This window comes from Mastomys coucha, unplaced genomic scaffold (assembly GCF_008632895.1).
Source record: "Mastomys coucha isolate ucsf_1 unplaced genomic scaffold, UCSF_Mcou_1 pScaffold20, whole genome shotgun sequence".
In the NCBI taxonomy this organism is placed as follows: Eukaryota; Metazoa; Chordata; class Mammalia; order Rodentia; family Muridae; genus Mastomys; species Mastomys coucha.
The window spans coordinates 85,890,124-85,903,411 of record NW_022196903.1 but is presented as its reverse complement, the minus strand read 5'-3'; the positions used below and the strand labels follow the sequence as shown (position 1 = coordinate 85,903,411).

Here is a 13,288-nt window from a genome sequence, read left to right as displayed (position 1 = left end):
GTTCAATTTTCCCTAGCTCCCACATGGCAGCTCACAACTCTCTGTAAGGGCAATTTCAGGGAATCCAACGCCCTCTTCCAGCCTCTGCGGGCACTGCGGGCATGTGGTGCACAATAACACACAAGCAAAACAATAAGGTAAAAATAAATCCTAAAAAAAATTACAGCACAGAGTGACATGTTGGTTGTTGACTTGCCAAGTCTGTCACAACCACTCTTCACAAGCGAAAGAGAAAGATCCCTCCTCTAAGCAGAGTCCTTTAGAACAAACCCCGACGCGCCAGAGCAAGCCACTCTTTCCTCCTTTGCAAATCAGTTTTTCCTTTGAATCAATAGCGACTTTCTCCATCGAGCTCTTCATTTCAAAACTGGAGATCTTAGGGGAAGACACTTTGGTTTCTGAGAGGGTAAAACGACCGGTTGACTCCCAACGCGGCGAGCCCGGGCTAAAACTACGAGTCCCAGGCTGCACCGCGACCGCGCTGCCCGCCGGGAAGCGCCTCCCGAGATTCCTGGAGCCGCGCTAGTCGGCGGCTTGAGGAGTTCCTGTCTTCGCCATGCCTATGAAAGGCCGCTTCCCGATCCGCCGTACGCTGCAGTACCTGGGTCGCGGGGATGTGGTATTCAAGGAGTCGGTGAAGGTCATGACTGTGAACTACAACACGCATGGGGAACTGGGCGAAGGCGCCAGGTCAGTGTGGGTCACAGCCCGCGGGGTTCAGTGAGAAGCTGAGGCGGTGGAGGCCATCCCGACTGATCCCGATAGAAACCCGAGCGCCACTCCACCGGAGGGACGGGTTGCGGTTGGAAGGCTGGCAGCTTGAGCGAGGCTGTGGCGCGGGAAACGCGTTGGGAGCGGAGTGGTAGGTTTCCGCACCTGTACACAGCATGACTTGCTGCTGCTTAGGACAGTTGACGAATGAAAGGTTTCATTGACCTGTTTATCATCTCTGAACAATGCCTTGGACCTTTCAGAACTTACTGAACATTTTTTGAGCACCCAAAACGCCGGGTTCGGTACTGGGATTTCCAACAGTACGGGAGAGACATGACTGTAGATAGGAGTGGGTTTGTGGAAGAGATCAGAAAGAGAAGAAAGTAATTCAAGGTGGAGAGTGGTCCCTGTGGCAAAGGCCTTGACTTCTGGAGAGCCAGAAGCTGCCTCCTAGCCATTTTCTCGGGTCAAGCTGACCCCCAAGACCTAGAATTTGCTAGCCTGGGATCTGCTGGAGTGAGGAAGCCTCTCAGTGGACCAGAGGGTTTAGGCTCTACTCCCCTCTTGTCAGGAGTTTGTGCAGAGGCCTCTTCCTTAACTAGTTGTGTGACCTTGGGATCACATCAGTTCTCTCAACTTCTGACCGCATTTTTCTTAGATGTTGGTAGTGGCGTCGGGGTGCTGGAGAATAAAGTGCCTGGCAGAGTGCAGCAGGTACTGACCTTGATGCTCATTTGGTCTAGCAGGCGCATCTGTATCTGGTTTGTTTGCACAAGGCTCTGTGCTTTGGTATGGGAAGACACAGAAACTTGCTGACAGTAAGTTCTGACTTCAAGCTTTTGGGTGATGTGCTGTGGAGTTCTCAGGGCAGTGTTTCCTCCCCAGAAACAGGAATTTTACCTTTTCAGGTTCTGTGTTGATAATCACCTAAAGGTCTCTTCCCCCCACAACCCACCCATCCATCTCTCTCTTGCACCTTTTCAAGTTTTGTGTTGATGTAATTAAAGGTCTCTCTCTTTCCCACCCCCCTCTCTCTTTCTCTCTTCCCTCTCCCTCCCTCCTCCCTCCCTATCTCTCTCTCCATCCCTCTCTCTCTTACTCCCCCCTCCGTGTGTGTGTGTGTGTGTGTGTGTGTACATCAGCATTAAACCAAAGAACATGTTTCTAAGGAACTGTGACAGACTTGTTTTCTTTTTGAAATAGGGTCTCTCGACCTGGGCTTCATGGATTCAGCTAGGCTGGCCAGTAAGCTTGGAGCCAGCAAGCAAACTGCCACCACACCTGGCCTTTTTACTTATTTTTAGATTTATTTTTATCTGTGTGTATATGTGTGTGTGTGTGTATGTTGTATACCATGAGAGTTTATTCACACCATATGTGTGAAGGTGCCCATGAATCCAGAGGGTGTTGGATCCTCTGGAACTGGAGTTACAAGTGGTTGTGAGGCACCTGATGTGGGTACTGGGAACTGAACTCAGGTCCTCTGGAAGAATAGTAAGCCCTCTTAATTGGTGGGCCATTTCTCCAGCCTCAAATAAAATCTTCCTTAAGTTTTAATTGAGATAGGGTCTTACTATGTGTCCTTAGCTGGCCTGGAACTCTTGTATAAACCAGGCTAGCTAGCTTCCAGCTCACAACAGATCTTCTTGCTTATCTCTACTTCCTGACTACTGAGTTTAAAGATGTGTGCTACCACACCTGCCTTGCTTTGTAAAAATTTATATGTGAGTGTTTTACCTCCATGTCTGTATGTGTACCATATGGGTGCCTGGTGTCCATGAAAGTCAGAAGGGGGAGTCAGATTCCCTGGAACTGTAGCTACAGATAGTTGTAAGCCACCATATGAGTGCTGGGAACTGAACCTGGGTCCTCTGCAAAAGCACAAAGTCCTCTTAACCACTGAACCATCTCTATAACCCCCAACCTGTTTTTTTGTTGGTTTGATTTTTTTTTTTTTTAGTGGATTCTGGGGCTCAAACTCTGGTTGTCTTGTGTGTGTAATAAGCACCTTAGTGACTGAGCCATCTCACTAGCACCCCTTTGATTTTTTAGACCCTCCTGAAAGTGGAGTGTGGTTCTCATGGCCGTAGCCACTTGTACCCACATCTGCATTCTGTTCAGCCTGCCCTCCCTAGAGGGTCAATTCTGAACAGCCAGAACATGAATTCTCTGATAATTTAAACACTGCGAATACTCATTTTCTGTGACTTTAAGCCAAAGGGGAATGTATGATTAATTTTCCTTCTTGGCTTTAACAAATCCTTGTGTTTACTTGTGTCTAATCATTTCATTTTTGGCACTTTGTTTAATTGCAGAATCTGTCCCAGTTGTGGTAGTGTCTCAAGTGGTTTCCAGCAGGCTTTCCGTTGACTCAATTTCATCCCTGAAATTATTTTAGATGCTTCAATCTGGACTAGTGGTGTAGGAACCTCTTGGCATAATCATTTAGGTAAAGAACTGGTCCTTGCCTTGGGTCATTTGACTAGAAATAGAAAGCCAACCTTGTGTTCCGTGGATCCAGAACCTTGTCAGTGGGTGTGGGAGGCAGAGGCAGGTGGATTTCTGAGTTCGAGGCCAGCCCGGTTTACAGAGTGAGATCCAGGATAGCCAGGGCTACACAGAGAAACCCTGTCTCAAAACAAAACAAAACAAAAACAAAAAAACAAAACAACAAAAAAACAAAAAAAAAAAAAAAAGAGAAAGAGCTGCCTTGTACCTGTCACTGGTACTTCCTGCCAGCCTTTTGAACCCATTGTGAAGCCAGACAGCCAGGTAGTCCTTACAGCTGATGAAATCAAGGTGGTGAGGAAACAGTATCCAGAGCCAGGATTGGCCTAGATTTGCTCCATGTTGTGGACAGTCATGTATGCTTTATTGTTTTGTGGTTCTGAGATGGAATCCTGGGCCTTGTGCATGCTGGGAAGGTGGCTCTGCAGTTGGGGTCATCATTTATTTAGCCAGGGTTCTCCTAACACACCATGCTGATCTGAATACCTCAGCATGAACCTCAACATCTTTACCTTCTGTTCCATTTGGCTCATTCAGGTGCTGAGATCTCTAAAAAGGGGAATGAAGTTAGTTTTAAAGCTAGCTTTAAAGCTTCTTGTCATAAACTGACTGCTAGACAGGATAAAGCAGTTAACCCACTCTCCTATAGCTCAGAATCAGTTTTACAGAGATGTGTACTATGCTATTCTAGCAGAATTAGCACGTTTTAATGTTTAACAGATATTTTTCTTTTGCTTTTTCTTTTTCTTTTTTTTTTTTTTTTTTTTTTTTTTTTTTGGTTTTTCGAGACAGGGTTTCTCTGTGTAGTCCTGGCTGTCCTGGAACTCACTCTGTAGACCAGGCTGGCCTCGAACTCAGAAATCTGCCTGCCTCTGCCTCCCAAGTGCTGGGATTAAAGGCGTGCGCCACCACCGCCGGGCCAATATTTTCCTTATAGTTTGGCAAATGTCAATATTTATTTGTTTGAGCCTTATGTAGCCCAGGCTGGCCTTGAGTGCTGTCTGTTTGCCTCAGGCACTGGAGTCTGGGATTATAGATGTGTGACCCCACCTACTCAGCACTGGAGTCTGGGATTATAGATGTGTGACCCCACCTACTCAGCACTGGAGTCTGGGATTATAGATGTGTGACCCCACCTACTCAGCAGATGCTGAATTTGGTTTTTGACATTTTTGCCATGTGAATATTTTAGTGTATTCAAAATTATCTGATTTCAGTCTTCTACGATTCGAGGTTTTCTTTCATGTCTATAGTATAACACTCCTGTACCATTGCCATTCCTTCTACACAGTGCTCTCTAAGGAGCCGTTCAGTGACATGTCCTCTGCACATATGGAGATGCAGCCCTGTGTGCACAGGACTCTGGACTTGGTGCTGAGGAACTCTGTGAGGGCACATTGGTTTGTCTTCCTCAGTGACCAGACTTGAGTCCTGATACTTACAGAAGTGCAAGTGTTGGGGACACACCAGTCTTCTATGCCTGTTTTTCCTCACCTTTTTGGAGGCAGATTCCTCTTCTAATCTTTGTTAATTCCCAGACTTTCTCCATGGAAAAGGCAGGCACAGAATTTCAGGGAGAAAACTCTTATAAATTTACATGGGTTCATTTCTAGAAAGCTGTCACATGGTATGGTGGTTTGAATGAGAGTACCCCCATAGGTTCATATGTTTGAATGCTTAGTCACCAAAGAGTGGTACTGTTTGAGGATTAGAAGGATTAGGAGATATGGCCCCGTTGGAGGAAGTGTGTTACTCCAGCACTATGTCTGCTTGCCTGTCACCAACTCCCCTACATGATGATAATGGACTAACTCTTTGAACTATAAACAAATCCCTAATTAAATGCTTTCTTTTTATAAAATTTCCTTAGTCCTGATGTCTTCTCACATCAATAGATCAGTAACTAAAACAGAAGTAGGTACCAAGGACTGGACATATTACCATGTGTTGAAGGAATATGGAAGACTGGAATTTTGGACTTAGAAATGCATTCAAACACTAGTGAGGCTTACTGAGCCATCCTAGGAGGAACATGGAAGACAGTGATAATGAGGGCAATGTGGATTGTGGAGCTCAGCTCAAGATGTTCAGAGGGAAAAAGAATATTAGCAGCTGGCCTAGGGACCATTGTGATATTTTGGCAAAGAATGTGGCTGCTTTTTTGCCCTTGTCCAAAAGATCTTCCAGAAGCTATCTTGGAAGTGGTTTGTATTGATGGCATTGGCAGAGGAGATTTCAAGACAGCATAGTATTGACTTTGTTGTGTGGTTTTGCAGATCTACAAAGAAAAGGGACAGGGCAGGCAAAGAGAAATACAAATTGTACAACTTGAAGAGAAAGAGAGCACCAGGAAATGTAATGATGGAGCCAAATCCTATGCTCACGGAGGTAAAAAGTTTAAAGGAAGGCCTGATGGTAAATGGAATAAAGGAGTTACTACTTGACCCTTAAGTCAGGATACCACTCTGCTAATCCTGCAACAATTTCTGTGAAAGGAACAAGCCTGATGGATTTCTTCTGCTTAGAAACTTTTAACCAGTTAAAACTTATGCAAATGCAAGTCTTGGACGGAGCAAGTTTCAGCCTAAGCAAGCAGAAGTACTTGACAGCTTCAGTCACCTGGTTCTAGATTTAGTCAAGGATACAGGAAGGGGTTATGGAACCTTCCTCCATAGCTAAGGAGAGATGCTGAGGCTAGGCATTTGGGAGGACAATTCCTGCATGGAGTGTCTGAGAGCCCACTGTATGAAGCTGTAAAAGTAGAGCCTAGATTACATTGTAGACTCCAAGATATTGGAGATGCCAGAATCTTGGGCTACCTGCCAAGGAGAACAGATATAGAGGCTCACAGCCATCCATCGAACTGAGTGCAGGGTCCCCAGTGAAGGAATTAGAGAAAAGACCAATGGAGCTTAGGGGTTTGTAGCCCCTTAGGATGAACAACAACATGAACTAACTAGTACCCTCGGAGCTCCCAGGGTCTCAACCACCAACCAAGGACTGCACATAGAGGGGTCTGATTGTTCAAGCAGCATGTGTATGGTAGAGGATTGCAAAATCGATCATCAATAGGAGGAGAGGACCTCGGCCCTGTGAAGGTTCTGTGCCCCAGTGTAGGGGAATGCCAGGGCCAGAAAGTGGGAGAGGGCGGGGTGGCAGGCATGGGGAGGGGGGAGGCAACAGGGGTTTGTTTTTGTTTGTTTTTTTGTTTTTTGGAGGGGAAACTGGGAAAGGAGAAATTCGCATGTAAATAAAGAAAATATCTAAAATAAAAAAAAAAAAAAGAGAAAGAAGTAAGTTGCAGTCAACAAAGCTAGAATTGGAGATCTGGAGTTTATTGGCCTCAGACATGGAGATGCACATGGGTTCATTTCTAGAGAGCTGTTACATGGGTTCATTTCTTGCTTTTTGTAGGAAATTCGTGTTTTTCAACATCCCTCAGATCCAGTATAAGAATCCTTGGGTACAGATCATGCTGTTTAAGAACATGACACCATCACCCTTCCTGCGGTTCTATCTAGGTAAGTGAGGCTTGGAAGAACTGCCTGTCCCTTTCCAGCTGTAAGTAGCTATGGCCTTAGCTTCCCTTGCTAGTTACCCAGTGGCTGCTGAGATCTAGACCCGGCTCCTTCACCTGTCTTTCTTCAGCTCATCTCTAGTTGTCCTCTGCCTATCATGTGGTCCAGTTTACCCACATTCCTTTGCTGCTCTGTGCTACTGTGTCTTCATTCTTTCCCTGTGAGCTTACAGAATGAAAACAGAGATCCTTTGCTGGAGATGTATGCCTATAGCTCAGTGGAAAAGCGCTGCAAAACCCCCAAACCAAATATCCTCTAGGCCTGGACTTGGCCCTCAGGAACCTAGTACCCCTCAGTGCTGATCACAGTCTTCTTTCTGCTCCCAACCATGTCTTGTGGGTGCCCTACTTGCTTGTTCTGATGCTAGGCACTAGCATTTCTGGTTCATGGATAATAGGTAGAAAGTGCCACAGAAAGCACACTGTGTGTGCTGTACATATGAAATGTCACTGAGGGGCAGCACAGGCTTTCATTATATTGCTGACCTCAAACTCTTGGGTTCTTGCTTCAGCTTCTTGAGTGTTAGGGTGCCCAGCCTGGAGGACCTGAGCTTCTGTTGATTTGTTGCAGCTGAGCATCTTCCACTATGTCAGTCTCTCAGCTCATGCAGTCACCTGCTGATGGGCTGTGCATGAGGTTTAAAGCGCTGAGACCTTGAAAGGGAGATTCGAGGATGCCAGTGAAAGTGGCAGGACCCACACCTTGGGAAAGGGAATCTGAGTGAAAAGAGCTGTAGATGGTGACACAGCACTGAGTTTTGGTTCTGTAGCAGGCATAAACAGCCACAGAAAACAGAAGAGGTGCATGACCACATCTAAACATGTTCTTCCTGTATGACAACAGGGTAGAGGGTGTAACTTGACCAGAAAGCAAGCTGGTAACATCTCTCCCTGTCACATAGTCATTGCTGCCATCCTGGGATTCACCTTCATGACCTCAGCCAATCTTAGTCACCTCCTAGATGTCCTACTTGCAGGTGCCCTCAGGCATTTTCAAAGTAACTCTTGAGTTCATCTTCAGTTTAGTACATCTGCAAAGTCACTTTTCAGTTCCAGCAGCATCTTTTAGGAGCCAGTGTGCACTGTCTTACGTTCTTGTGCTCAGTGTTCTAAGAACAGTTCTGTGTGAGACAGTGACTATATGGTAACTTTCTTAATTTGTATCAATTCTGGGTCATCCACTTTTTTCTGGTTTAGTAGATTTGTGGCCTGCCTGTGCTGCCTTTGCTTACTCCAAAGCCACTCTCATTTTTCCTTAGTGGAGTATAATTAGATGTTATACTCCTGTGATCCTTTAGATATTTATTTATTTATCTATTTATTTATTTTGGTTTTTCGAGACAGGGTTTCTCTGTGTTGCCCTGGCTGTCCTGGAACTCACTCTGTAGATCAGGCTGGCCTTGAACTAGAAATCCTCCTGCCTCTGCCTCCCAAGTGCTGGGATTAAAGGCGTGCGCCACCACTGCCCAGCGGTACTTCAGATGTGGGTTTGTTTGCCTGAATGTATGTGTATCGGACGCATGCAGGGTGTTTTTGAGTTGTAGTATGGATGCTGGGGATCAAAGCCAGGTCCTCTACCAGAGTGCTGAGTGCTAAGCTATCTTTCCAGCCTGAGATATATTTATTAAAATTCGTATAATTTTTTGTGCTGGCACAAGTGCCTGTGTGCACATATGGAGGTCAGAAGAGGGTTTTGGATGTCTTCCTCTATCACTCTGCCTATTCCTTTAAGGTAGGGTCTTCTCCATGAACAGGGGCTTGTGTTTTTAGCTAGGCTGGAAGCCAAGCCCTAGCAATCCTCATTTCTACCCCTCTTGGAACTAGGATTAAAGGTGTGTCGTGACTCTCTTGTTTTATGCGTGCTGGGAGAGCCCCCTCTCCACTCTATGGATACACTTTTTGAGTTCTTTCCTATCTACTAAAGGCAGAGTTGAAACTGAGTTTTGTTTTCTGCATTGAGAATATCCAGCTACTGAACACACATGCTGTACTTTTCCTTATTAGATTTTCTTAGTATTGTCCAAAATCAATGATAATGATGGAGAACAATGTGTTCTCTCTGTGCTGTGGTGAAAGACTGAAGTATTTATGCCTACTTCAATCTGGTAAAGCAGTAAATTTCCAAAAGAGGTAACTTTCGTTTTTGTGTGTGTGTGTTTTCTTTTTTTCAAGACAGGGTTTCTCTGTATAGCCCCGGCTGTCCTGGAACTCACTCTATAGACCAGGCTGGCCTCGAACTCAGAAATCCGCCTGCCTCTGTCTCCCAAGTGCTGGGATTAAAGGCGTGCGCCACTACCGCCCAGTAAGAGGTAACTTTCAAAGCATTGAAGTGATAGCCAGGAGTGGGGATAGTGACTGCGAGTGGGCAACAGGATGTATATATTAGTAAAACCACTGAGTTGTTTTGGTTAAAATGTCAGTAGTGTGCTGTTTAAAAGTTATTTTATGTGTATGAGTGTTTTACCTGTGTGTGTACGTATGTGCACCACATGCATGCCCATACCCTGGAGGAGGTCAGAAGAGGGCACTTGATTCCCTGGAACTGTATCCCTGCTTCTGGAAAGCAAGTGCCCTTACCTACTGAGTGATCTCAACAGACCCCAATTGTGTATTTTACCATACACAATTATATAACTTCTTTACATACTTTATTACATAATTTCTTTAGTTTCATTAATCTTTGTAGCATAGCTTTAAGTTGGGTGCCAACTTTGTCCCCCCTCCTCAAGTTATTCTAGTCCTTTGCTGGGTTTTTTGTTTGTTTGTTCTTTTGTGTTGATCCACAGGCTAGCCTAAATTTGTATTCTCTTGCCTTGGCCTGCTGAGTGTTTGTTATTATAGAAACTTGATGATGTTTGCTAGGTTCTAGAAAAAGCTGGTTGTGGTTTGGTCACATTGAATTATAAACCACCTTTATAGTCCTGAAGATTCTTTTAGTATCTTGAACATTTTATTTTCTTGTGGTTTGGTGGTAGTTGGTTTTTGTATTTACGTTTGACATCAGTTCTGGTAATTTTATTGATTGCTTAAGATATTTTACTTACAGGCACACCATCTGCAAACAAAGCATGATTCTCCTTCCCTAATCTTGGCAGTTTCCTTTTGTCTCAGTTCACTCATCTAGGCAGTGTTGTGCACCTCCAGTGTTTACACTTGAGTTAATGAGCCTCTTTATGAGGGCCTTCTGTTGTCTGCTCTTAAAAGTTTTAGCCACTGCAATATTGTATTTTCTTAATTAGTAATATTGATTATTTTAATGTGTCATTAACTGTTATATTTTTTAATTTTTAAAGTGGCAAACTATCTCAAACATTTAGTCAGATATCTTCCAGAGTTGTGAATTCATAAATATTCTGATGAAAATCCTTAATCAGATATATATGCATTCTAAGTTTTCTTCCTCTTTTTGGCTTACAGTGTTTCCTATAACAGAAAGTAAGGAATTTTAAATTCAAGTTACTGACTTTTTTTTTATGATCACACTTTAAATATCATGCCTGAAAAAATCTGCTCCTTGGTAAGACCATTGGGATTTTCTCTTGTAGTGTTGTTGTTGTTGTTGTTGTTTCTGTTTTGCTGTGCTAGGGCTGCACCCAGTGCCTCCATGTGCAGGGCAAGCACTGTCTAATGAGCTACATTCTTCTGTAAGCTTTATTAAAGATTTTAGCTAGAGTGTGTTTGTGTTATATATACATATACACGTATAAAGGACTTGGCACGAGGAGACAGTGAACAATGCCACAGATTTACTCTGTCCTTTACATATGAATACACATAGTAATAGCTTTATGTCTTTGGTCCATTTTAATTTTTTCCTAATGTTTATTTGCATGTGGGTAGCCAGTTCCAGTGTTTGATAAAAAAGCTTAAGTTTAATTTTCTTGCCGTCTTTGCTGAAAACAGTTGCCCATAAATAGAAGGGTTTATTTGGTTCTGTCCCATTTGGTGGTATGTCTGGTATTCAGCATGTCTCTTGTGGTTATAGATAGCTATAGGTTATAGTTGCCTGTAATTCCAGCTCCTGGGGGGAGGGCTCTCTTCTGGACTCCTCAGGTACCTAATGCATTTGTACACCTGCGCATATATACATAATCTAGATATTTAAAAAAATATTGAATTCTACTACTAAAAGCAAGTTGGAGACCGTGACGGTCTTGACTTGTCAATCATTCTACCTTACAAGGCCACAGGTATGCCACATCTTGGCAGTCCCAGCCTTTTGAGGCTGAGAAGTATGCGTGAGTCCTCAGCTCTCCTGCCCTTGTGCCTCTTGTTTGCAGATTCTGGGGAGCAAGTCCTGGTAGACGTGGAGATGAAGAGTAATAAGGAGATCATGGAACACATAAAGAAAATCTTGGGCAAGAAAGAGTGAGTTGCTGGGTTGACCTGACAGGAGCAAAACTCAGCCCCCCAAAAATGTGAGAGTGAAGGGGATATGTACGGAGAGGAAGGTTCTCCAGCCCCAGTTAGTAACGAGACCTTGGGCAGGAGGATCAGTTCAGGCCTGGCCTTCCTATCAGCAGATATGAGCTAAAGTCACTCAATCTCTTGTCCACTTTCTTGCTGTGACAGTGAACAAGGGTTACCCCTGCCTTGACATGCATGCAGCTAACGGGATGCATAAAGCTTAGACTTGGTTCCCAGTTTCTTTTCTGCTCCTTTAATGAGGAAGAATAGGAAGGATGCGAAGCCAAGAAAGTCTCTCAAGACACAGGCTCCTTTACCCCCATCCCTGTGGTCTGCTTCCCAGTGCCTTTCCCCTGGAGCCCCTGATCATGTTTTGCTACTCTGTGTGTTCCTTGACAGGGAGACCCTCAGGGAGGAGGAGCTGGAGAGGCTGCAGCGTTTTCATCCAGGCAACTTTGGCCCCCGGAAGTACTGCCTGCGGGAGTGCATGTGCGAAGTAGAGGGTCAGGTGCCCTGCCCTGGCCTGGTGCCCTTACCCAAGGAGATGACAGGGAAGTACAAAGCTGCTCTGAAAGCCAGTACTTAGGTCTAAGCAAGGCCATCTGGGATGGACTGGTGGCATCTGACTGGTAGAAATGGACTACATTGGTACCATAAATGATGGAACTCTGCAATGGAAAGGCCAGCTTGCACATCTATTTAAAGAACATGGGATGAAGGCCAGGATTGCTAGTTGCTGAACATGTCAATAAAAGATTTAGTCTTCCTATGCATAGTAAGTCTGGTCTTGCTGGTATAGACCATCTATATCAGAGCTTGGGATGAGAAGGTGCAAGAAAGTTTGTCAGTGACTGTCTCAGTCTTGTAACTGGCCCTGCTTCTTTCACTTAATCTTCCTCCAGTTTCTACTCTGGAAGCTGTTGAGGGCTACTGCTACTGGTGAACAAAATGTAGCTGGGAGAGTGGATGTTCTTAACGAGACCTTGGGCAGTAGGATCAGTTCAGGCCTGGACTTTCAGCTCAGCAGATATGAGCTGAAGTCACCAAATCTCTTGTCCACTTCCTTGCTGTAAAGTCCATGTGGGTGGAGGAGTGCCAGTGGCATTGTGTTAACTGTAGCAGGGATTTTTCTGGCTTTGAGAGTGAAGATGCCACCAGGGTGGTAATTTGATTCCCAGTTCTTGCTTACTAGGTTAGAGAGACAGACAGACAGATACTTCTGGATGCCTTTCTAGTTATTATTCCAGTTATCAGTGTCATTTTAGCTATGTAGACTTCATCCTTCAGTGGACAGTAGAACCTTCCAGGGTCACTTATGTTTACTACAGACCCCTTGGCATCTGGCCATATAGGTATGAGTTTATGAGGCAAAATAAAGTAGTGGTTGTTAAAAATGCCCAAGGCTCTTCAGATGCAACAGAACAGGGCACCTGCCCTCCCCTACACATACCTGGGTCACTCCCATTCTCCTGGCCCCTAGGGCAGGGGCCTCAGGGAGGCAGTACAACTGGAATCCTTATCTCTGCAGTTCTGGTTGGTGATTTTGCAGCAGACCAGGTAGGGAATGGAATGGATGCTTGTAGCTCTAATGTATAAGGGGTAGGAGTGCTTGACAGAACTTTGTACAGCACCCCCAAAGGTAATTCTTTAAGTTTTTGCTCCCTTAGTGTCTTATTGGCTGGTATCAGTGAACTCTCCATGGCCGATGTGGCCTGGGCCCCAATCCTAAGGATGGACCTTGAAAAAAGATTAAAGTCTAGGCACTAAGGAGATAAATTCTTGAGCTTCACTTTGGTCCTGACCCTTGTTTCTGCCAAAGCAGTGGCAAGGCTTCAGGGGTAACATGTGGGCAACTGATAACTTCTACAGAGTCACTCTTACTAATGGCCCAGAGCAGATGAAGGTCTGAGGAAACCATTGATACTGGGAGAAGTCCCCTCTTTAAGTCTATCACTTTAGTAGTGGCAGGTTTTACACACATGGAACTGACCACACAAAGGACTTTAGTTGACTTGATGGTCCCTCTGAAGTGACAATTTCATATTGAGGTGCCACCAGCAACTGTGAGCTCTGTAAGTACTT

The 13,288-nt window shown here is 44.7% G+C and overlaps 1 protein-coding gene across 1 annotated transcript; it reads left to right on the top strand.

Annotated features, from left to right (window-relative positions):
- Positions 1 to 482: 482 nt before the first annotated feature.
- On the top strand, positions 483 to 12,600 carry Mrps25 (mitochondrial ribosomal protein S25). The gene is made up of 4 exons (XM_031382614.1): positions 483 to 690; positions 6,637 to 6,743; positions 11,080 to 11,167; positions 11,606 to 12,600. The coding sequence occupies exons 1-4, from the start codon at positions 557 to 559 to the stop codon at positions 11,790 to 11,792; spliced, it is 516 nt and encodes a 171-aa protein (XP_031238474.1). The 5' UTR covers positions 483 to 556; the 3' UTR covers positions 11,793 to 12,600.
- Positions 12,601 to 13,288: the final 688 nt, after the last annotated feature.